The sequence below is a fragment of the Oryctolagus cuniculus genome, chromosome 5 (genome assembly GCF_051225735.1).
Source record: "Oryctolagus cuniculus isolate XC-2025 breed Fujian yellow rabbit chromosome 5, ASM5122573v1, whole genome shotgun sequence".
NCBI lineage: Eukaryota > Metazoa > Chordata > Mammalia > Lagomorpha > Leporidae > Oryctolagus > Oryctolagus cuniculus.
In genome coordinates this window covers 20423990-20448442 of record NC_142871.1, presented here as the reverse complement: position 1 = coordinate 20448442, position 24453 = coordinate 20423990, and the positions used below count along the sequence as shown (strand labels likewise).

The 24453-nt window shown below is 41.0% G+C and overlaps 1 protein-coding gene across 3 annotated transcripts in view; it reads left to right on the top strand.

Moving 5' to 3' along the window:
- SAMD5 (sterile alpha motif domain containing 5) overlaps positions 1-23653 on the top strand; it is a 60756-nt gene extending 37103 nt beyond the window's left edge. The window contains exons 2-3 of one of the 3 annotated variants that reach the window (XR_016233638.1): positions 18657-19059; positions 22063-23653. Coding sequence is in view for 2 of the 3 variants with exons in the window: in XM_070073465.2 (XP_069929566.2) it covers positions 18657-18719 (63 nt within the window). In the remaining variant the exon portion in view is untranslated. Of the gene's footprint in view, positions 1-18189; positions 18252-18656 lie in introns of all 3 variants that reach the window. The other 2 variants (XM_070073467.2, XM_070073465.2) reach the window with 2 other exon arrangements.
- Positions 23654-24453: the final 800 nt, after the last annotated feature.

The following is a 24453-nucleotide window of genomic DNA, read 5'->3' as shown; positions in this document are numbered from 1 at the left end:
GGTCAGGCAGCGTCCCTGATAGAGACTGTTTCATCGGTGTTGGTCCCAGATTGAGGAGAATGGCACAGGGCCAAAGCTCAGCCCTTGGATTGGTAGCAGGGGCATTATGAATCATTGAAATTGTGAGGTTATTTGTTTTTGCAACATAACTGGCCCAGTCTCAGTTATACGTGTGTGCACCACTTCGGGTCATCTTGACCTGCAATCTTCTTCCAGCCGCCGCTGAGCCGACCGTTCTGCACAGGCTTCAACAAGCACTGTGTAGGTGCAACATGACAGCTTGTTGGTTTAGGCTTGTGCATCTTGCTTTATGTCCAGAAGCTTCATTGACTCTGTCATATGCTCCTGTGGGAACTGACTAGGCATTCACCTGTGTGAACAGGAAATGCAGGGGAATTACCACCCATGAGGGAAATCTTGCCAGATGGGTAATGGGAGCTGATGGATAAATGTTTCCCTCCTTGTTCTCTTTCATGCATGGTTCTGAGACGCAGTTCCGAAGGCTCCTGGGAAGGTCTTGTGTAATTAACACATTACCCGATGGCCAGCCCCATCATGCATTCTGTGTTGACTTTCCTTGCCTTCCCTCCCTTCTCCTCTCTGAGATCACATTCCCAAATAAACGACCTGCACATGAGCCTTTGTCTCAGGCTGTGTTTGTGGAGGGACCATGTTATATCTTCATTTCTTCAAGCAGCCAGAGCGTATTCTTCCAGTCTACAGTGAAGAGGATTATATTGTACATTTACAGTGACTTGCAAAGCTTAAGCAATTTACTACCCAGACTGGAAGTTATTGTTAGATTTGCTGCTCCAAAAATAAGTCCTTCCCCACACCCCCGCCACACACAGATTAATCTCCCGTCATTAGTTCTCAGTCCATCCTGATGCCGGAACACACAGATCTTAAATTGGAAGGAATCCATGTTTTTTTGAGATTAAGTGATTTGTTGAATAGCATGCTGCTAAAGCAAATGTTTAAGTGTTAAAGCACGGGTGAGGCTTTGGTAGGACTGTTGTTCACAATGCTTTGTTGCCCGTCAGCTCCAAGTTGCCAGACCACTGATAATACCCTGTGGGATACTTGTTTGGTTCCATGGGAAATAGTACCTTGTTTAGGAATTGAATTGGCCAAATTCCCATGGTGTCTTGGCTCTGCTCCCTCTCTGCCTCCTCATCAGTCTTTTCCCTGGAAATCTCAGAATCTCAGCATGCTACCACTGGGGCTATTTTCTATCATCTAACCAACCTCTTTACTTCATAGACCAGAAAACAAGCCCATAGAGGTTACGGAAAATGATCCACTTTGTGGGGTGGGGAAGAGAAAATGAGGGGGATGCAATTTCGGCTGTTAAGAAGATACCATTCTTTTTTGACATAATTAAATTCTTGATTGTAATGCTCTTAAATGAACCATGAAATTCTAAGCACTTACAATGCAAGTGTGATTTTTAACTAAGGCTTTTTTTTCCCACCCCTAATCTGAATGTTAAGGTGGCAGATGCATAACTAATCTTAGTACAATCTGTATTAAGAAATCAGCAAGGTGTCTGTATTTAACTTGCATGATCTGTGAATATAATATAGTGCTAAGTAGCATGCTTTTACACATTATGTCTGAAAATAAGAAACATCGTCTCCCTTAATGTGAAAGGTTACTTTACAGTTGGTCTCAAAGGGGAATGGGAACTATCCCACAGGGTATATTGAAGAACTGCTTCCTAAATGTGATTTCAGTAGTATGTGTGCGTGTGTGTGTGTAGTGTGTGTGTGTGCGTGTGGTATTTGATATTTCTTTACCTGATGGGCAAAAATCAGAGCCTGGGCTTGTGTTCTGTGTCATACAGAGGAAGCCCCTATCAGAAACAAGGGAGGCTCTAAAATCTTTCTTGTTTTAGTTTAATTTTGCTCAAAACATACCCAATCCATTGACTTCTGTGTTTTTCTTGGGGATGTTTCTATGGATCTGTATTAAGTTTCAGGAAATGTGTGTCCTTTCTGTTTTCTCTCTGGAATCATGTGTTTTTGGTAGAAACTACATGGGATTATCTGTGTACTCTGTCTAATGTCCGCTGCAGTGGGTCAGATTCCTGCAGTTAAACAATGATGATTTTTTAGGTCCCAGCCCTGGAAGCTGGTGCAGAGAGGAAATCCAGCTACTCTGACTTCAGCCAAAGCCTTTAGCTTCTGAAAACAGTGCTGTAAAGTCTTCCAGCATGCGGAGTCTACTCCATGTTGGAATTGAAGTTGGGATTCTGGGGCTTGATTTTTACTCAAGTTGGGATTCTGGGGCTTGATTTTTACTCTGTTAACCAAGTTTTATTTGAATATAGTTGAATTTGTTGAAAAATCCAGTTGTATCTTCTGGTGATTCTAGTCTCCTGGAAAAGTATCTTCCTAGTCCAAGGAACAGAGAACCTTGAAGAATTAGTACAAGAGACTTGGAACCCATTTGCTTACCTATTGTTATCAGTGGATCTCTCCATGAATATTTTATAAAAATATATTTCAAGGTGTTCTTAAATGCTTGATCATTTTGCAAACATTTTTCTCAGAGTAGTAGGAAAGTAAAATATGTCAGGTTATTACCTTTACGCATTTGGGCACATGTGTTGTGTGCATGCACACATGCGTATTCCTAGGGAATGGCAGGTTTATGTTTTTAAAACAATTAAAGAGGCCTTTATACCTGAACAAGCTGAGAACTAATACAGTAGTTATGTTCTTTAGGGCATGCTTCACAAAGCTAAATGACTTTTTTTCCAAGTTAATGGCTAAACAGTGCTTAAAGCATACACATTATTCATGATTTATTCTAATAACATTTGTGGATGACTACCTTAATATTGATGCTGAACATCCATTATGCTTTTCTTCTGAAGATGTGCCTGTCTGTACTTCCTTAGGGGTGGCTTTACATCACACCTCTCAGTGATTGAATTAGATATATACATCTACGTCTTTGGATACAGTGGGTTCTTGGAAAACATCCAGATAGTTATGGAGGCTTATACGTGCCAGAGAGTGTACTAAAGACTCTTACAGATATTAGCTCATTTAATCCTCATAATAGCCCTCTGAGAATCAGGTGTTACTTACTGTTGTTCCCATTTTACAGATAGAGAACTGAAGCTGAGAGTGTTCATGTTAAACTTGTACAAGGCCAACCATCCAGGAAGAAACAAGACTTGTTCTTCTTTTTATGTTAAGAACAATTTTTCTTCCTTCCTTCCTCCCTCCCTCCTTCTCTCCCTCCCTCCTTTCCTCCCTCTCTTCCTTCCTTTCTTCCCTCCTTATTCCTTCCTTCCACAGAGAGACAAAGAGATGGAGAAAGATCTTCCATCCACTGGTTCACTTCCCAATCTCCTGCAACAGCCAGGGCTGGGCTGGGTCGGGCCAGGCTGAAGCCATGAACTGGGAAGTAAGTCGAGTTCTCCCACATGGATGGATGGCTTGGATGCAGATATTCAAGCCATCATCTGTTGCCTCCCAGGTTGCATGATATCAGGAAGCTGGATTTAGGAGTGGAGCCAGGACCCAGTCATTCTGATACAGGATGTAGATGTAGGCATCCCAAGTGGTATCTTAACTACTGTGCCAAATGCTCATCTAGAACTGGAGTTTGAATCCAGAGTCTGAGCAGATCCATGTACTGCTTTCCTCACCACCCTGGGGATTTCATGTCAATCCTGGCAGGACTGGATGTGTGGCTGCTGAGTATTACCTGGGAAATGAACCAGTACCATGTGTTCTCCATTCTCTACCCCCAGCCTCCCAGATTTCTCTCTCTCTTTGACACACATACTCACAGCCATCCTGTGCCCACTTAGACACAATGGCAAAAGACTACCGTAGACCATAACCAAGAGGCCCTTTAATCTGCCCTTTGCTTCCACACCTTGTCCTAGGAAATGTCATTCACAGTGGCAAGTGTGTCTAGCCAAGGTCTCCAATGGATAATCAGCCTCAGTTCAATTTACATGTTTTGCTGCTTCAGGGAACCCATTTACATTCCCTCGAAGTTCGCTTGCACAAAGTCAGCATCTTACTCAGATGACTTTGTGCGTGTTGTTTTCTTCATGCAGTTAGCTGGTGGTCCACCTGAGTGTGTTGTTTTGTTAGACATCTGAACGCATCCCTGCGTATCCTTGCCAAAATCAAAGCTGATACAGAGGAATAGAAAACAGCATGACTTCTCTGGGTAGTCCTTCATCCTGGCTGCCTCTGAACATGCAAATAAGCCTTGTAAGGAATTGCTGAAGTGGATTATGAAAGTTGTCTTGCTTCTGTGCCCATTCCAATCTGGCAATTGAGGTCAGGGTCCAGTGGAGGCCATGCCTCAGTGTGTGGGGAGCTGAGACTGGATGCTGGGGGATGGAAGCTGATTTTGCTGCAGGAGGGCTGGCTGTGCTCACAATTTGGTGATTGTCTTGGCTTGCAAAATAGCCCCCCCCTCCGCCTCCCCTACTGAAGCTTGTGTCTCCTAGCAGGCCAGCCATCTTTGCAAACTCTCTCCCAGGGTAAGAGAGCAGGCTCATTTCACTCTCATGGCAAGAAGGTTCAGAGTTTCTAGTTCCTTGGGATGGAGCCGGATGGGAGACCTGGAGGGCAAGTATGGAGTGATTATTAGGAAGGATCTCTTATATGAATAGGCAGAATTATATTCCAGACTGATGAACTAGTCTGAGACTCAAGGATGCTGATTTTGTGACATCGACTGTGTCTCTTGCCCCTAAAAGTAAAATAAAACAGTAGTTCTTAAAGCATGATCCATAGACCCCTGGGTGCCCCATGATTCTTCCAGGAGGTCTGTGACATAGTGATCATTTTACAGTACTATGACATTATTTATATTTTTGCCCTGTGATGTTTGCACTGAAGGACCTCAGCAATATTGGGTTAAAATGCTATCATATTAGCATCAATCTGTTTAGTTAAGTACTAATTAGTTGGTGTCTTCATCTGTACAAATATGAGGGAAGAAAAGCCATTTTTTTCAACCAGCCCTGATAAAGCAGTGGAAATTAAGACATATGTTAAATTTTGCCCTTTGAGTACATTTTTAAAAATTCTCTATGACAGAATGGAAACTACTTATATAGCACCCCTGTTGCAAATGGGAGTGTGTGGGCAGCTTGTCGAATTGCTGATTATTGGTGCTGGGAGTTGCTAGCTAAACTAGCCACTTTGTTCATGCTACTCCATTTTCACTAAAAAGAACAACTGAGAGACAAACCATGATTATTTAGATGAGTATTTGGCAGATTTTTAAAAAATAAATAGGGGCTGGTGCTCTGGCATCCCTGCAAAAGCCGCCACTTGTAGTTCCGGCATCCCATTGGGCGCTGGCTGGAGTCCTGGCTGCTCCTCTTCCAATCCAGCTCTCTGCTATGGCCTGGGAAAGCAGTAGAAGATGGCCCAAGTCCTTGTGCCCCTGCACCTGTGTGGGCGACCCAGAAAAAGCTCTTGGCTCCTGGCTCTGTATTGACCCAGCTCTGGCCATTGCAGCCATCTAGGGAGTAAAACAGAGGATGGAAGACCACTTTCTCTCTGCCTCTTTAACTCTGCCTTTCAAATAAATAAATAAATAAATAAATTCAAAAAAAAAGAAAAGAAATGTCTCTACCATTTTTAAAAATAAATAAATAAAAAATAAAGTGAACCTAACATCTCCAGAAAGAGAATTGACAATATTTGTTGTTTGTGATAGAATTTGTGCAAGTCAAAATTAGAATTTTAGTGAACTTATATCTGCCACAGTAAATTGATGGTTTTCTAGTATTTGAAGATTTTTTTTAATATGGGTGATAATATTAACAAATATGACTTTCAGACATTGGGTAATGATATATATCAACATTTGAAAGATCGATATAACTCAGAAATCTACATTTTCCAAATGACCAATGCATGAAGTTATAAAAATCGTATATAAGAAAAAAATCCATTGAAAGTATAGACCAGTGATTTTAATGGACTAAATAGTTCATTAATGCAGTTTCAGATTTCACGTGAGGTGAACTTTGGAAACTACCTGCTGTCATTTTGGCATGATAGCAAAAAGTATCTCCAATCGTCCATCCAAAGACTTTTCAAATACTCCTCCCTTAGCCAGTGACACAGCTGTATAGGCCAGATTTTCTTCATATACTCTGAAAAAAAGTATTGCCACAGATTGAAGGTAAGAGATAAGAGCACCTAGTTATCTACCAGGCCAGACTTAAAGAAAGGGGAAAAAAATAAAAAACTACTCCACTCTTTTTTTATTTTGAAGGAGACATATTCTTCATAAAATGTTATGCCAGCATGGAAAGCATTTACTAATGTTTTAAAATAAATATTTTAAATATTTACAAGTTACAACTTCAGAGACAGTAAATGTTGATATTATAACTTATATAAACAGGGTTTGTTGGACTCCTCAGTGTTTTCTAAGGATGCAGATGGCTCCCAGAACCACAGTGCTAGTGTAGAAGGTTCCAGTGTTTTCCAGCTGGAGGTTTCTGAACTGTCAGAAGAGTCCAGAGGTTTTCCAGGTTGGGAATAGTGAATGCTTCCTTATGTATCTTTTAGCATATCAGTGACAATTATTTAAATATTTCCCGATTCAGAATGAAAACCTCATAGAACTCAAATGTGTTTATATCACCGGTCAAACTCATTCTTTAAAAGCTGATATCAAAACAGAAAAAATAGTGACAATCATATTCAATTTTTATATGCACAGCTATATATTCTTTGAAGAGAAATGCTTGGAAATTGCTACTGAAACTTTCTTGTCTTGCAACTTAAATCAAATCATAAATGTTCCAGTAAGTGACAAACCAGTGGGATTTTGTTTGTTTCTTTGTTTTTAATTGAGATGCAGAGAGAGGGATGTAGAGAGAAAACTCCCATCTGCTGCAGGTCCACTCCCCAAATGCCTACAATGGCTGGGGAGTAGGGCACCAAAGTTGGGGGCTGGGAACTCAGTCAGGTTTTTTCATGGGTCCAACTAGTTGAGCCAATATTTCTATATGTTGATTGTTTTTATTTTTGGTGCTGGAACAAGTAATTCAATCTTAGTTTGCATTTTAGCATACATGGAGCCCACATATAAATATAGTGCTGTATAGTTTTTAATGTATTTTCTTAAATCATTTTCTTACATGATTTGAACTATTTGCATCACTTATTGTAGTATTTTTATTATATATTATGAATCACATTAAATATATCAAAATAAGCATTATGCACTTTTCCTATTTTGAGTAAAAATAAAATATCTTTTGTGTAAAGTCACAGTTGCCTGTACCACCAAAAACAATGAAGCAGTTGAAAATATTCCTAAGGGCATTTGAGTGTTTCTGTGAAATAGCTCTATGTTAATTTTCTACAGCTGCTGTAACAAAACCCCATAAACTGGGTAGCTTCAAACAAGGGAAACCTATTCTCTCTGCAGGTCTGGTGTCAGCTGGGCCACCCTCCCTCCACAGGCTTTAGGGCAGAATCTTGCCTTGCCTCTGCTACTTCAGGTGGCTGCTGGCATTCCTGGATGTGGCTCTGTTCTGTCTGCACTTGGCTGCTTTTGTGTCTTCTCTTCTGAGGATTCACTAGTGATAGGATTTAGGGCTCAATCTAAATCAAAGATGATTTCATCTTGAGATTCTTAACTAATTACAGGGTAGTATTTGGAGACTTTGAAGCATGGACCCTGTTCCCAGAGAAGTTCACCCTCTGAGGCTTAGGTGGATGTGAACTTGGGGGAACACGGTTCAACTGCTACAGACTCGCAATCAAAAACCACTTTGGTGTGCTCACAAGCTTGGGCTGTGCTGTTGGGCAAAACCACTCTGCTACGAGGAGCAGATTGCCTATGCCTCAGAGCTTCCAAGTCTTGGTTTATTAAGTAGGGTCCAGGATGGTCGCCCTGTTGGCTGGTGGTGAGTCGTAAAGGAGATGCTGTAAATGTTGGCATGTAGCACAGAGCAGGTTCACCCTGTACGTATTCGCAGTAGTTCACTGTTGTGGCCAGGGCAGGCAGGTAATCAAAAGTACACTCATTATTCATGGCGATTATATGCTGATGATTGAAATAAAAATTAGTAGATTAATGTTAATGGGGACTTCAGTGACCATTGATATCTAATGATGGGGGGCCGGCTCTGTGGCATCATGGGAAAAGCTGCCGCCTGTATTGCTGGCATCCCATATGGGCACTGGTTCGAGTCCTGGCTGCTCCACTTCCAGTCTAGCTCTGCTGTGTTCTGGGAAAGCAATGGAAGATGGCCCAAGTCCTTGGGCCCCTACACCTGTGTGGGAGACCCAGAAGAAGCTCCAGCTCCTGGTTTGGATAGACACAGCTCCAGCTGTTGCAGCCAACTGGGGAGGGAACCAGTGGATGGAAGACCTCTCTCTCTCTCTCTGCCTCTCCTCTCTCTGTGTAACTCTGACTTTCAAATAAAAAAACCTTTATGAATAAAAAAACTCTCTGCTTAATATAGTACATTCTAATATATATATATGCATATATTTGTGTGTGATGGGTGATTTGACTGTGAGTCAGTCAGATGAGCAGGGTAGAGAGAATGAATGAATGAATGAATGAATGGAGAATGAGAATCCTGGGGGTGGGTGCAGTCCAGGAGCTTTGTTAGAGACAGACACGAGTCATGTGGAGACTCACGCAGAGTGTTTTGAAGAGCTGAAGACACTGCTATTGAGCACACTCTAGCATTGACGGTTATTTCTGTTCTGGACTTGCGTGGTGCATTTATAGGCCTGGGGCTTGATCACATTTTGGGTCGTATTTGGAGACCTTGAAGCATACATGGAGGCAAATGCCAAAAGCCCATAGTACTGTCATTCCCGTGTTGGATGTAAACCTTCCCTCCTGCATCCAGCAGCCCCTTTCTCTTCACAGTTCTCCTGGTGGCTATGATAGATTTTCGCCTTCTCCTTGCGACTCTATCTTTGCCCGGCCTACGGCCTGCCCTGCAGCTGGCCTTGGCTCCATCACCCCTGAGAAGAGGGCTGCATCACACACCCGTTCCCTCCTACTCCCCCACTCCAAACCCTGCCAAATGTGCTGGCATCTCGGCGTGTCTGGTCCCCTGTCCCTCTGTTTTGGATGAGGAATTGTTCCTCTCCCTCTTAAGGCTTGTCCTTTCCCTGGATATCAGCTCCTGACCCCAGCCATAATTACAGTCCCTAATTAGCCCTTTCGTTTTTTGCATTTAGTCTGTCTGCATGGAATCATTGCACTCAATCTGTAAATATTCCCAATCTCCCCTTTTGTTCTTAAACTGCTTCCTCCCGCCCCAGCTGCCCTTTGATTGCCTTATCTGTGAAGCTTCTTCAAAGAGGGCTGACCTAGCTCTGGCTTCTTGTCACCAGCTGTGAGTTATTATAAAATTATTGAAAGTAGAAGACAAAATTCCTAGCAGTGAAATTCCTGACCATTTCTTTCTGATGGAGATAAAGACAAGGCTGCGATTCCAGGCAATGAGAGGGTCCTGGCTTCTGCAGCTGGGGTGTCTCCTGGAACACTTGCAGACTCCAGCCCTGTGGGCGGTCCTTCTGGGTGGGGAGGAGCTTAGACCTAATGCTCACTGATAAATATAAAGGGCTTTTAACAAAGTTGGGAATTTGCATAGCCATTCAGTTAGAAAAGTTATAAAATCAGTTAATGCCCTGAGGATAGCATAAACAAAGATGCCTTTGTTTTTAACCTCTGCATTTGTTCCTGAGAGTTTTCTGAATAATAAGTGGGTAGAAAATTTCCAGCCAGCCTCTCCAGTGTATTTTGCATTGCTGAAAAGCTGCGGATGGGCCCTGGATGAAGAGTGGAACCCATGAGCCTGCAGAGGCTGCAGTGAGAAGCAGTTTATTATAATCCACTTAATTTGTCCCAGGAACTATAACACTAAATCGGCACCTACCAGCAACATACCACCAATGAAGACTGGGTAGTTAAGCAGACCAGTTTATAATTGAATGATATTTGGGTATTTGTAAAGTCAAAAGAAGAAAATATATGCAGATTGTTATGTAATACATTCTGGAGTAAGCTCAATGTTTTTCTAGATTATAGAATCCCAGCAAGTCCACCCTCTGAGGCTCCTCTTCAGAATAGGAGCACTTCAGGGTGTACACTATCCAAAGTGCCTGCACTGCTTGGTGAGTGGAAATCAAATTCATTCCTGGAAATAGTTGTCACACAAAGCACTTTTTATGTGCAGCAAGTGAAGAGATCACAGAGGAATCATTTCGAAAGCCATGGTGCCCCAAGCCAGGAAGAGCCAGGTACCTTTTACTTTTGTTGCGGGAAAACACTCAGAAGGGGATGTTTTGTCCTTACTTGTAGGGGCAGACATGAGCTCAAACAGGTGCAGCCAACCTGGAAACATGCTCTTACATACATGACTGTCAGGCCAGTGAGACCCAGGCTCCTCCTGGGGTGAAGATCTTAATGTTCAAGTCAAGTTAAAGGTGACATTTAGACTCCACTTGGCTTGTCTGTGCAGGTGATGCTTTTGCCATAGGGTTTGGGCCATTTCAGGGTGGCTGGTGATTGGGGTATTGGAGAATATAAACCAAACTTCAATATTTCAGATTTTTGCCTTTAGCTTAGAGAAGAATTCTAAGCTCAGGCACAAATGAGACAGGCAACATGGTAGATCAGGATTTATTTGGGAAGTGTGAGAAATACGCAGGAATGTGAGGGTTTTATTAAGGGAGAGGGGCTTAAGAAGGGTAAATGGGGAGTTCCATACCAGCCTTTTCTAAGGAGTAGGCCAGAGGCTGCAAGCGAGAGAGGGCATGCAGGCAGGAGAGTGGCTGTGGCCAATGGTGAGGCAAATCGGGGTGGCTCACCACACTCCAGCCTCTTATCCACTTCCCAAAGGGGGTGGTTACAAACTCTGATTGACAGGTGGGTAGATACAGGTGAGATCATGTAGGGGGTGTGGGGTGGGTGGCCTCCAGCTCATGAGCCTGATCCTATCTTCCTGATGGTCCCATATCAGCTGCATCATGCCCTGGAATGGAGCTAAAAACCTGAAAAAAAAATTTTTGAAAAATGCCAGGTGCTTTTGAAGTTTTAGGGTCTTGAAGCAGAAATGCATCAAAGACTTTTGAATTGCTCAAGGCAATTCAATTAAGTGCCCGCGATTTGTATAGTATCACATTGTGGTCTCCAGCCTATTGGAACCTGGGCACCAGCCTGGGCCTTTCTTGGTATAGAAGCCTGACAGGGGACCCTGAGTGGCTTTGCTATAGCAACAGTTTTTCTCTATTGCATAGGTGAAGGAACATATACTTCCATTTGGCTTTTTAGACTAAAATCTTCCAGGAAAGGGGCTGGTGTTGTGGTGTATCAGGTTAAGCTACCACCTGTAGTGCTGACATTCCATATGGGAACTGGTTGAAGTCCCAGCTGCTCCACTTCTGATCCAGCTCCCTGCTAATGTGTCTGGGAAAGAGGCGAAGGATGGCCTGAGTGCTAGGGCCCCTGCTACCTATGTGGATGACCCTGATGAAGCTCCTGGCTTTAGAAGCCTGGCCCAGGCTTTTCTTTAAGAAAAATTTCTAAGGGAAGCAGTGTAGTGAGAAATTGTATGTGAAAATAGCAATACACAATAGCAGCAACTGATGTTAAATATAATTGCCTGTAAGAGATAGAGTGAAATGTAAAATGTGATTTTGGCCTTTGGAGAAGTTTATGGTGAAAAATGAGGCTGTGCTGGACTTGCCTCTCTCTAGGCAAATCCCCACCTTCATTGATCCGGAAATAATAGCCGTTGACCACAGGTAAATTTTGGCAAACTTGGCTTGAGATCAAAGGAAACCTTGTGTTTTGTTACCAACTACCCAAAGATACAGCTTCAGGATCCTTATGTCACCCAGGAATAGAGAAGGTAACATTCGTAGCAACATTTGTACCATCACCATGATCCTTTTTTTTTTTTTTTTTTTTTTTTCCCTGTGATACAGTAATCCCTCAAATGGCATGAACATGGCACAGACTATTCATGTGTGGTTACAAGGTGTATTTTTTTAATTTGTACAACCAAATATGGAGAGTTTATATCCATGGGCTCTACAAGAGCAATTGAGCCATGTTCTTTAGAATAAGATCACAATAGAGAAATAACTTGTAATGGTTTAGCCTATATGTCACTCTATTTATCACTGATTACCTTTAATTAAGGAAAAACTCACAAGCTAAAAAGAGTAACAGGCTTAAAATCAGTTAAACAGAGTAATCAACTGAGCAAAACATTTTAATCTCATAAATCTTCATTTTTAACCACAGGACAACAGTGTCTTTATTCACTGAGTAATCTTTTCTGTACCTTCCACTTTCCCAGATGCAAATTCTAGACATTCCAGTTTGGGAGAATCACCAGATATCTTTGAATGCCAAATCCCTCAACCCCATGAAAGCCTAGAATAAATGAAACTGAGAAAGTCACAGTTCAGGGGCCGGCACTGTGGCACAGAGGGTTAAAGCCCCGGCCTGCAGGGCCAGCATCCCATATGGGCACCAGTCCGATTCCTGGCTGTTCCACTTCAGATCCAGCTCTCTGCTATGGCCTGTGAAAGCAGTAGAAGATGGCCCAAGTCCTTGGGCCCCTGCACCCATGTGGGAGACCCAAAAGAAGCTCCTGACTCCTTGCCACGGGTCAGCTCAGCTCTGGCCATTGCAGTCATTGGGGTGGGGGGGTGTGAACCTGCAGATGGAAGACTTCTATCTCTCTCTCTGACTACCTCTCCCTGTAACTCTGTCTTTCAAGTGAATATAATAAATTAAAAAAAAGTCACAGTTCAGTCCAATAAATAGGTTTGGGTGGCCCTGATGTGAGAATTCTCTGATTGACAGTGGTCACCACACCTAGTAGTGGGAAGACTCAAACAACTGCTGTCTAACCCATGTAGGATTAGCTTCCTAGGAATAGAAAGATGAGTGTGGTACACAACAAACTCTTGGTACTCATTTTTTTCTTTTTTTTAATGGAAATCATGTCTTTAATTATACCAAAAATTAGGAAATATTAAGAACCAAATAACCAAGAATGTCAAAGATCTCTATGATGAGAATTATAAAACTTTAAAGAAACAAATAGAAGAAGATACCAAAAATGGAAAAATCTTCCATGCTCATGGATTGGAAGAATCAATATCATCAAAGTGTCCATTCTTCAAAAGAAATTTATAGATTCAATGAGATATCTTTCAAAATACAAAAGACATTCTTCTCAGATCTGGAAAAAATGATGCTGAAATTTATATGGAGGCACAGGAGAACTCAAATAGCTAAAGCAATCTTATACAACAAAAACAGAGCCAGAGGCACGAAAATACCAGATTTCAAGACATACTACAGGGCAGTTGTAATCAAAACAGCATGGTACTGGTACAGAACCAGATGGTTGGACCAATGGAACAGAATAGAAACACCAGAAATCAATCCAGATATCTGCAGCCAACATATTTGATCAAAGACCTAAAACCAATTCCTGGAGCAAGGACAGTCTATTCAACAAATGGTGCTGGGAAAACTGGATTTCCACATGCAGAAACATGAAACAAGACCCCTACCTTACACCTTTCACAAAAATCTATTCAACATGGATTAAAGATATAAACCTACGACCCAACACCATCAAATTATTAGAGAATATCAGAGAAACCCTGCAAGATATTGGCACAGGCAAAGATTTCTTTGAAAAGACCACAGAGGCACAGGTAGTCAAAGCCAAAATTAACATTTGGGATTACATCAAATTGAGAAGTTTCTGTAATGCAAAAGAAATAGGAAAGTGAAGAGGCAACTGACAGAATGGGAGAAAATATTTGCAAATTATGCAACTGATAAAGGATTAATAACCAGAATCTACAAAAAGATAAAGAAACTCCACAACAACAAAACAAACAACCCACTGAAGAGATGGGCCAAGGACCTCAATAGACATTTTTCAGAAGAGGAAATCCAAATGACCAACAGACACATGAAAAAAATGTTCAGGATCACTAGCCATCAGGGAAATGCAAATCAAAACCACACGAGGTTTCATCTCACCCCAGTTAGAATGGCTTACATAGAGAAATCAACAAACAACAGATGCTGGCGAGGATTTGGGGAAAAGGTTCACTAATCCACTTTTGGTGGGAATACAAACTGGTTAAGAAACTATAGAAGACAGTCTGGAGATACCTCAGAAGCCTGAATATAACCCTACCATACAACCCAGCCATCCCATCCTTGGAATTTACCCAAAGGAAATGAAATTGGCAAACAAAAAAGCTGTCTGCACATTAATGTTTATTGCAGCTCAATTCACAATAGCTAAGACCTGGAATCAACCCAAATGCCCATCAACAGAAGACTGGATAAAAAAAATTATGGGATATGTACTCTATGGAATACTATACAATGGTAAAAAATGAAATCCGTTCATTTGCAACAAAATGCAGGAATCTAGAAAACATCATGCTGTGTGAAATAAGCCAGTCCCAGAGGGACAAATATCATGTTCTCCCTGATCAGTGACAACCAACTGAGCATGTAAAAGTAAAGCTATAGAAGTGAAACTGACACTATGAGAAGCTATGACTTGATCAGCCCTTGTCCTGACTGTTGAGGAACAGCTTACTATTTTATTCTTTTCAGTATTTTATTTTTCTACTTCATAACATTGGTTGACCCTTTACTTAACACAGAATTATTCTTAGGTGTTTAAATCTAATTGAAAATTGGTCCTTGTTAAAAATAAGAGAAGGAGGAGATATACAGTTCAGCACATGCTCCTTTGGTCTTACCCCTAAGGGTAACTCTCAAAACTTGCCATGGGACTCCAAATCCCATTTAGTTGGCAGGTACCAATGCTATCTTACTAGTTAAAATGATCAGTTTAAGTTCATAACTGATCATAAAGATAAAATTAAGAGTCAAAGGGATCACATAAATCAGACCAGTGTCTACTAATAATAATTGATAGAATTAAAAGGGAGAGAATGACCCAACATGGGAAGCAGGATACACAGCAGACTCATAGAATGACAAATGCCCTAAACTGCACTCTGGCCTCAGAATCAGCCCTTAAGGCATTCAGATCTGGTTAAAAAGCCCATGAGAGTATCTCAGGCATAGAAAGCTAAGATAGTGTGGTAAAAAATGACCTAAATGAACGATCTCTGTGAGTAAGATCCCAGTGGAAAGAGGGGCCATCAAAAAAGGAGGTACCTTTCTCTGAAGGAAGGAGGGAACTTCCACTTTGACTATGGCTTTATCTAAATAAGGTCAGAGTTTGTGGTCTCAAGAGGCTTCCATAGCCTTGTCAGCTCATGACAAGAGTCTTGGGTGATTACTGACGTCATAAATAAGAGTGTCAATTGTTAAATCAACAACAGGAGTCACTGTGCACTTGCTCCCCATGTAGGACCTCTGTCTTTAATGAGTTGTAGTATGAGAATTAACAGTAAAACTAGTCTTCATACAGTACTTTATACTTTGTGTGTCTGTGTGGGTACAAACTGTTGAAATCTTTACTTAGTGTAGAGTTGATCTTCTGTATGTAAAGATAATTAAAAATGAATCTTAATGAAGAATGGGATGGGAAAGGGGGTAGTAGATGGGATGATTTGAGGGTGGGAGGGTGGTTCTGGGGGAAGAATTGCTATAATCCAGAAGTTGTACTTTCAAAATTTATATTTATTAAATAAATGTTTTCTATTAAAAAAAGAACCAAAAAGATAACTTGGCATTTATTCTTCTTGACGTTGGCTTTCATGATGTTTTCAGAAACGACCAGATCTGAGGCAATTGCTTTCCTGATTATTAAGTCAGCCGAGTACTAGAACTGAGGAAGGAGACCGTGACCACACGTGAGCAGGCTGTTATTTGTCCTGGGTGCAGTGAGGAAAGCTCTTTTCTGTGGTGGGAGGAGGCCAGATGATTTAGTGGGGAAATGAGATATGAAAGATGTGTGGTGGAGGAGCCGCTCTGTGCAGTGTTTGTTGTCTATACAGGTTGTGTTCAGCAGTTATCCTCTTGCAGCTTGTCAGAATGTTCAAAACCTGTTCATTTCTATTGCACTTGAAGAGTGGGCTCTATCAGGACAAGGCTCTGGGTGTCACAATGCAGATCACCCACTGAGCACGAAGGAGTGTTGGGAACAGGGAGATGAGAGCATGCCCAGTGATCCCGAAGCAACATGTGCTCACTTAGTTCCTGTGCCCTGTGCTGCGCTCGCATCTTGAAACTCTCTGTGACCCTGCTGTGGAAATCTTGCTTGTCTGCCTCCCAGCCTCTCCCTTAAAGCATGAAAGATAGCAAACTGCAAAGCTGAGCTTGTTTCGGGGGGTGGGATTTGTTTTTGTGGAGCCACAGGCAGGAGAGGTTACAGGAGCTGTTGGCTAGACGCTAGATTTGTGAATTGACTTCATGGTGCACGCCTTCAGAGGAGTGTGGTATGGCGAGGGCTATCACAGTAGACGTTAGACGATGACCTGTTTTAGGGCATCTTTGTTTGTATGTGTTCCTAGCGTGCAGTGACCTTGGTCAGTGGGTGAGGCTCTTCCTGACTTCAAGCAGAGCTCTTGCATGGTGCAGGGCAAGCTGGAGAATCTTTCTTGTAATGAGAATGTCCTGGAGATGCAGCTGCCTCTCCTGTGGCTCCTTCCTTTCCTTGCCTTAGTCTTCCGGTGTCCTAGTGACCCTAAAGCTGGGATACAAGGCTCTTCCTCCTGCAAATAGCTAGTAATCTTGCCTACTATAGGAAATATAATTTTAGAGCATTAAAAACCCAAACGTTTTGCCCTCTTTGTTTTCAGGTGACTTACAGAGAACTTCCTCTCACACACAACCCTCCTCCCCCCAACCAAAATTAAATTGATTCATCAAGATTCATTGAGCGGGCTGGGGCCATGGCTCAATAGGCTAATCCTCCGCCTGTGGCGCCTGCACACCAGGTTCTAGTCCCAGTTGGGGCGCCAGTCCGGTCCTGGTTGCCCCTCTTTCAGTCCAGCTCTCTGCTGTGGCCCAGGAGTGCAGTGGAGGATGGCCCAAGTGCTTGGGCCCTGCACCCTCATGGGAGACCAGGAGAAGCACCTGGCTCCTGGCTTCAGATCAGCGCGGTGTGCTGGCTGCAGCATGCTGGCTGCAGCGGCCATTGTGGGGTGAACCAACAGAAAAAGAAGACCTTTCTCTCTGTCTCTCTCTCTCACTGTCCACTCTGCCTGTCAAAAAAAAAAATTCATTGAACATTACTTTTTTACAGTTCATACATGACAGGAGGTGATTTTAATAGAGGCATTGGTTCAGATATGGGTTTATTAGGAGTGATTATTTAAATATATTGATTATTAATAAGAGCATTATAGCAAAAAGTTTAAAAAGAGAGACCAGAAAATAGCTTGCTTCTGTGGAGAGAAAGACTTCCTGAGCAAGAATAGTAATACTTGCTATCCATTTAGATGTGACTGCCTGATGCTGTCACCCAAACTAATTAATAATAACATCTTAGTTAACATATTGCCATCAGCAGGTGGCTTTTGGAGCAAGGGTGGAAATGGCACGTACTAAAACCGGTTGTTGTACCTTAGAGAAATATGCAGAATTGTTTTCTAAAAGAACTTAATGTTGGCTGCAATATGAAATTTTTTTTTCTTTGTGGCACTTAGAAAGCTTCAAGGGATAGATCTGGGGCTAAGATTGAAGAGATAAAGACTAGAAAAACAAAGTAAGAGGAACAGTTGGCTGAGCTTTCTGAATGGATTCCAAGTAGCGTGAAAGTTCGGGGAAGACGCAGGGATTCTTCCTTCGCACTCTCCTTTGCTTCCTCTCCTTTGTCATCCTGCATCTGTCAGGGGATCTCAGCACACAGCAGAGCCGTGACAGATGGGTGTAATCTGTAATCTGTTGCTGTCTTTCAATTGCAGAGGGATCATTGTCACAGCGAAGGGGTTAAACCTGTCAACACCTCTCAGAGGTTGGCGATAATTAGTGTACTATAAGTCCAAGAACCCTGATGCTGATGACCACACAACAAATGAGTTGTGCTAGGTCACTGCTTTGTAAAAACCCTTATTTATCTCTTTCCTGCTCATTATGAAGATGTTGTTTACATGCCTGTGTGAGAAAGTTAACTGTTGATGCATGCAAATGCTAATGATTAAAGATGATTGTCAATCTTTTTTATTTTGGAAGATGCATTTGGAATTAGCACTTGCAGATACAAGTTGAATCGCTCTGCACCCTTTGAGCATGAGGTACGCAGCCTTTACAACATCTCGATGTGTTGACTGATGCTTTGTTACTGAGACTGCTGAAGTGTAGTATTGAGTAATGTGATTTAGGAATGCAGACTATTACAAGGTGTACTTTCATTAAGTTGTTTGAAAGATTTCCTTACAGGGAACATAAATGGAAAAAAGCTATCTTTTAAAATGAAGAATTGACTTGAGAAGAATAAAATACATTCTTCATTTATTAGCTTGAAAGAGAAACTTGATATGTCAGAAGCAGAGACTCTGAAAGCTGTTTTTGCACAAGTCCGCATGGTAGCCAGAAAGGGACAAGTGCGACAGAAAAACATAGGAGCAGGACACCATGAAGTCTAGGGGAAGAATGGGTAAAGGAGGCCTTGAATAACCCAGCTATGTTCAAATCCACAGGTCCCAATGGCCGGCATCCTAGAGTACTTAATGAATTGGCCGAAGTCATCACAGAACCGCTAGCTATCATTTTTGAGCACTCGTGGAGGACTGATGAGGTGCCTGAAGACTGGAAAAGGGCACATTTAGAACCTTCTTTCAAAAGGGAAATGGATGGTGACCCTGGAAATACTCATCAGCTTAACTTTTGGCTTGGAAAAATTCTGGAATAATCAACTTAGGAAACTGGGTAACTGACTTACAGTAGCTAGAAATAAGGCAGCCAAGTGTCGCACATAAAGAAGTGCTGAGTTCATTTTAAAGAAGATACACCATTGTGCGATAATCTTATACATCCCTTGGATCCCTCCCTTCATTCTATGAATTTGTGATGAAAATAGATGAGGTTGGCTAAGGCATTTAGGTAAATGCTAATTTTAAGTATTATACAAAAAAGTAGGTTCCCGGCATTAACTAGTAATTATATCATTTCCAGACTAGCTTTTAACTGGAAGACGGTAGCTTTAAGTCTATATTTTAATGCACTGTTATTTCATTTTATATGGAAACATATTTTCTAAGTTGAGATACTTTAGATAACTCTATATAGTATAGTTTGGTGAGGGAATTCTTCCGTTAAGGTGCTTTACATAGTTATTTCACATTTGGATCAATCATAAAATTAATGAATTAAGAACATTGGCAAAGGAAGAAAACTTCTTCCGGGTTTTTCTTTTTAAATGTTGTCTGCCTGGGATTGAGGGTTAGGAGCGTCTTGCTCTGATGATGTATATTTTGGTAGAGTGACCCATGTTATCCTTTAGGTCTTTTCCTCCCTCTCTGGAGACTGCCAAGGCCGGGGCCTCTCCTGAGCTGCCTCCGTGCCTTAGCCCACCCCATCTCTCTCACCTGGCTTCTGATGCCAGGTCAATGTGGGAGGGGAGGTGGACCACACGGTGGACATGGGCAGCTTCGTCTTCCTGCAGCCAAAAAGAGAGAGTAGATTGCTGAGGGAGAGAAATTAAGGAGAATCTGGAGTGTTTCTGAATCTTATTGTCCTTGTCTTTGGGTGTCTGTAGTTTTATTTTCTGCCTAGAAAAAGGCAACTATGTTGATGGGACCCAAAACTTAGTTGAATGGAGGCCAGGGAAGAGCAGTTGATTAAGCAACAAGTTCCTGGAGCTGGCAGCTGAGCTCATGAGCCCTGTTGTATTTCAGAATCTTCCCTCTACTCCTAGAAGTATGTAAGAGATGGAAGTTAACATTAGCATCATGCAAACAAAAATAAGAAACTCAAAGGAAGAGAATTTGCATTCCTTTTGTCCTGCTGCATATTGGTCCCTGGGAATAGAAAGGCATTGAATAAGGGCATGAAGTCTCCCACAGCAATGTTAACACAATACTAATTTAAGAGTGAATACTTTTAAAGATTAATTGAGGAGCTGAGTGAAATCAGTCTAACTCTTACAAATTATGCAAGGAAATGAAGTTCTAAAAGCATACAAAAGTTCTTTCTACTTGTACATTGCTTGCAATTTCACAAGGATTATACTCCAATTAACCTTTTGTCATTTTTTTCAAGTGAAGTAGAGTCTTTAAAATTTCCAAGCTAGGATTTTTTTTAAGGGATAGGGGAGTCTGTATAGATTACTGATATAATTTATTGTGATAATAAATGGCTTCCTGTTCAAGACCTCATTTCCAGCTGCAGCATCTATGGCAGATTTATTTCACAGATGTACCTTTGCATGCATTTGTTGAACTGTTGCTAGAGAAGACTCAATTTCTGGAAAATCTATTATTTTCACTGTGGTCATTATGATGTAATCTATTACAACCAAAATAGGGACTCTTGTCATTTCAGGTTTTATTTTCTGTAAAATTTACATCTAACTTAGATTATTTTGCCAAATTTAAATCTTTTCTTTTTACCTGCTGTTGGAAATTGGAAATAACGGTGCTCTAACTGAGCTAAGAGTCACAAATTAAAACATGGAGTAGCCAACGGATTGTAAAGGCTTCTTTTTGAAAACTAGAGGAAGAATGCTTAAATAGGCAAAGAAGTATAGAAGGAAGCTTGTTAATTGCATCAAACCACAATAAAATATGAGACAGAATATAAGGGAAAGGAATTATACTTTGAGTATCTAGAGATAATTATTCTGAAAAAAGAGTAATTTTTCACTTTTTTCGTCTTATCTGAACACTAGTGATATCCTTAATCTTTGAATGTAAAAGAAGAGGCAGTTGACTAAAGGACTAGCATGTTATCAAAACTAGAGGATCATCTTGATTTGTGTTTTCTAGAACATCAAGAGGGATTAATTAGACTTTTACTTCCTAACATTGAGAAATTTGGAAGATCACAGCAACATTTTCTTCAGTTCATGTTAACACAGAATTTGGGGGATAAAGAAAGAGTTCATTCCCATAACCTATCTCTTGGCACGGGAAAAGCATGATTTTAAGTGCTCCTTCCTTACCAGAGTGGGAACTGAACCAAAGATCTTGGGAAAACCTGAATTTACAGCAACAAAAGACTTAAGCATTTTCTAAGTTCAGAGAAGTTTTCAACATCTTGGTGTGAAGAAACAACAACAAGCATTGAATTTTCTCTTTGGGCTTCTTGGGATCCCAGATCAAGTTCTAGGTTACCCTCATTGCTTTGTTCTCCTGTGGTATATCAGTTGAGAACAGAAGCCGTGGTGTAGTTTGTGGAATAATCTGTAACAATTATGGAATTTACCAAAGCTGCTTTTTCTCTTGTTCTAAGAATGGGAAAGTATGCACAGTACCTCCTATAGTTCTTTTTTTTTTTTTTTTTTGGAGAGGCAGAATTAGACAGTGAGAGAGAGAGAGAGAAAGGGCTTCCTTCCGTTGGTTCACCCCACAATGGCGCACCACGCTGATCTGAAGCCAGGAGCTAGTTGCTTCCTCCTGGTCTCCCATGTGGGTGCAGGGCCCAAGCACTTGGGCCATCCTCCACTGCACTCCTGGGCCACAGCAGAGAGCTGGACTGAGAGGCCTACCAGGACAGAATCTGGCACCCCAACTAGAACCCGGCGTGCTGGCGCCGCAGGTGGAGGATTAGCCTAGTGAGCCACGGTGCCAGCCACTGCTGTAGTTCTTAAGGGACTTAAGAGTTCAACACTTGAGCACACAGAGTTCTTGGGCCAAGGCTGGCACATGGTGGATGCTGACTGCCTGTCTCCCTTACTTTTAGTTGGCTTCCTTATTTCAAGCTGACTAGCAAACCCAAGCTGTTGTTGCCTCACAGCCATACAGAGGGACCACCACTTTTATTGAGGAAGGTTTTAAAAAGGGCTACTTGGAGTAGGAGGAGTTCAGCCAATGTTTATTGATTGAGTGAAAAGAATGTGATTTTTAAAAAATAATGAGCAAATTCATAGAGGCCTCCCCTTTTCAGATCTTGGGAAATAGTCACCGTGGGAAATATGAAGAATTCTGCTACCTTGCCTCTCTTTATAAATTTGGGATGCGAGTGAGTGAGTGACCCACATGCATTTTCCTGTGATTTTACGACTGACTTTCAAAGTAGAAGTGCCAGTGGGCACTCCCCTGGTAGTTGCTTCTGGGATGGATCCAGCCACGAGAAAGAGCAGATGACGGTGGATCAGCAAGCTGTTCTGTGTGAAGAGAAACCAAGAGGCACCTGCCTGAAAATTGAGATGTGCATGTCTGGACTTTTCTCTTTTAGGGGCCTAAGTATTGTGATCAAACCCAGCACCAAGACAGGTTAGAGAAAATAAAATCCTTGGCCAGATGTTTGATTTGTAACATTTTTCACATATTGAATTAGATATCAAAATACCGTGTTCAGGCAGGTGAAAGATTTCCAAATTCCAAAGTCAGTGGTAGATAAAGAGTAGAACATTGTATTGAGGGACATAGAAGAGAAATGAGTGACAGTCTGACCCTAAATTGCCAATTCTTCAGTGCTGACCAAGAGCCAAGTATAAGGAATGTCTTAGATCAGCTGACAGCTTATGTTCAGAATAAATCCATCTAGGTTCACAAACAGCTGCTTTATTAACCAAAATAAATTGTGCAGAGCAAAGCAAATCAAGCTTTCTTTTATAGAAGTTTCTAATTTTACTAGCTGCCTCAGAAGTCATTAACTATGTATTCCTATGTTAGATATTTTATAGTAGCCAAATTTTTTATTTAAAAACTCTTCAGCTTTGTATTAATATGTAATAATTTTGTAATTCATGATCAATAGTCAGTGTTTTAGATATTTCTGTAAAAGGCTGAAAGGGAAAAATATTAGATTAAAAAATAATATAACTTATCAACATAGATATTTCTTTGAAATTATTTAAATCTTTAGAAATTAAGTTTTACTTTTTATTGTTGTTAAGAGATCACCTTTGTAGAGAGATATAAGAAGTTAAATTTAATATTAAGATGTGGGCAGTATTTTTTTTTGACAATTCTGCAAAAAATCTTTCAATGAACCAAAAGGAAATAAATCAACTTTTAAACATTGTTTAAGATGGAACCTGTCTTTTATAGATCTATTCTGTATTATGCTCTTATTAGATGAATTTCCCTTATTATTTAAAAAATGTAATGCTGTGTTGAATACCTTGGGGCAAAGTGGTGTATTAAGTGGGACAAATGGGAGAAATACTGTTCATTGCATTTGTTGCTCTGTTCTCCGAACTTGACAGTGTTCTGAGATGCTCTTTGGGTTACCAAAGCCATTATTCATTGAAAGGTTCTGTTTGTACCGAAGGCTGCACCTGAAAATCAACGTGTGTATGTCCAAGTAACCCAGCAGAGATTGATTCTAACGAACCCTGAAGTTTGGTTTTGTAGTTGTAATTGCAATTGACACTTTATTCCCTTCCAGTTATTTTTTTTTTAAGGGACTATGTGAAAAAGCACCAAGAAAACCTAGTTGGAACACCTTTATGAGCCAAGTAATGTATGCTGTTGCAGCAATGAGGTTTGCAAACATGTCTGCTCTTCAATAAACGTGACGGATTTCCCAACCATTCTGTCTTGGCCTCTTTTGTAGTCTTTGTCTTTTGATGACTGTTACAGAGTTTGTGCGTTGCTTAAATAGATAAGATATAAATGTTTATGGTACTATAGCATTATGGTCAGCTTGGGAAATCAGAGATCTAACAGGACTAAGAGGAGAATTCAGCTCTCCTCACATTGTATACAAAATACAAATAAATCCATCAAATAGTCTTGGATGCTTTTGCGTTATTGTTACACATGCGTATCGTGTGGCCCTCTTTTGTGTCTCTTGGTGCCATAATGATGACTTACCACAGTGGAAGGAAAAGTGGTGGGGTATATGAGTGTGCTACAAAAAGCTGGTAGAAAATAGAACTAAAAAATTTATTTTATTGAAAAAATGTTTGAAATCCGTGCATGCAAAGTTTTTTAAAAATTCGTGAAAAATGCATATTACAAAAAAACCATGTAAGGATTTCAATTTTAGTTTTTGCACCAAAATACACTTATGTCTTCATTTAATTTTCCAAAACTTTTTGAAGTGCTCTGATATTTGGGGATTGGAAGGGGCACGCTTGGAGTTTCTCTTTATGTGATTCTGTTGTGGTTCTCAGTTGCTGACTCTCTATCACTTGAAGATTGTTGTGATTCAACTACGGATAAGCAGCATCTCAAAGGTTATTGAACCAAGTACTGGGTTCAAATCCCAACCTCATTGCTTTCTGGCTTCTGGATCTTGGACATTATTGTACATTCTTAGTATAATTATTGTACATGCCTAGTACGGTAACTAGCCCATAAACATTTATTATAAGATTTTCCAGGG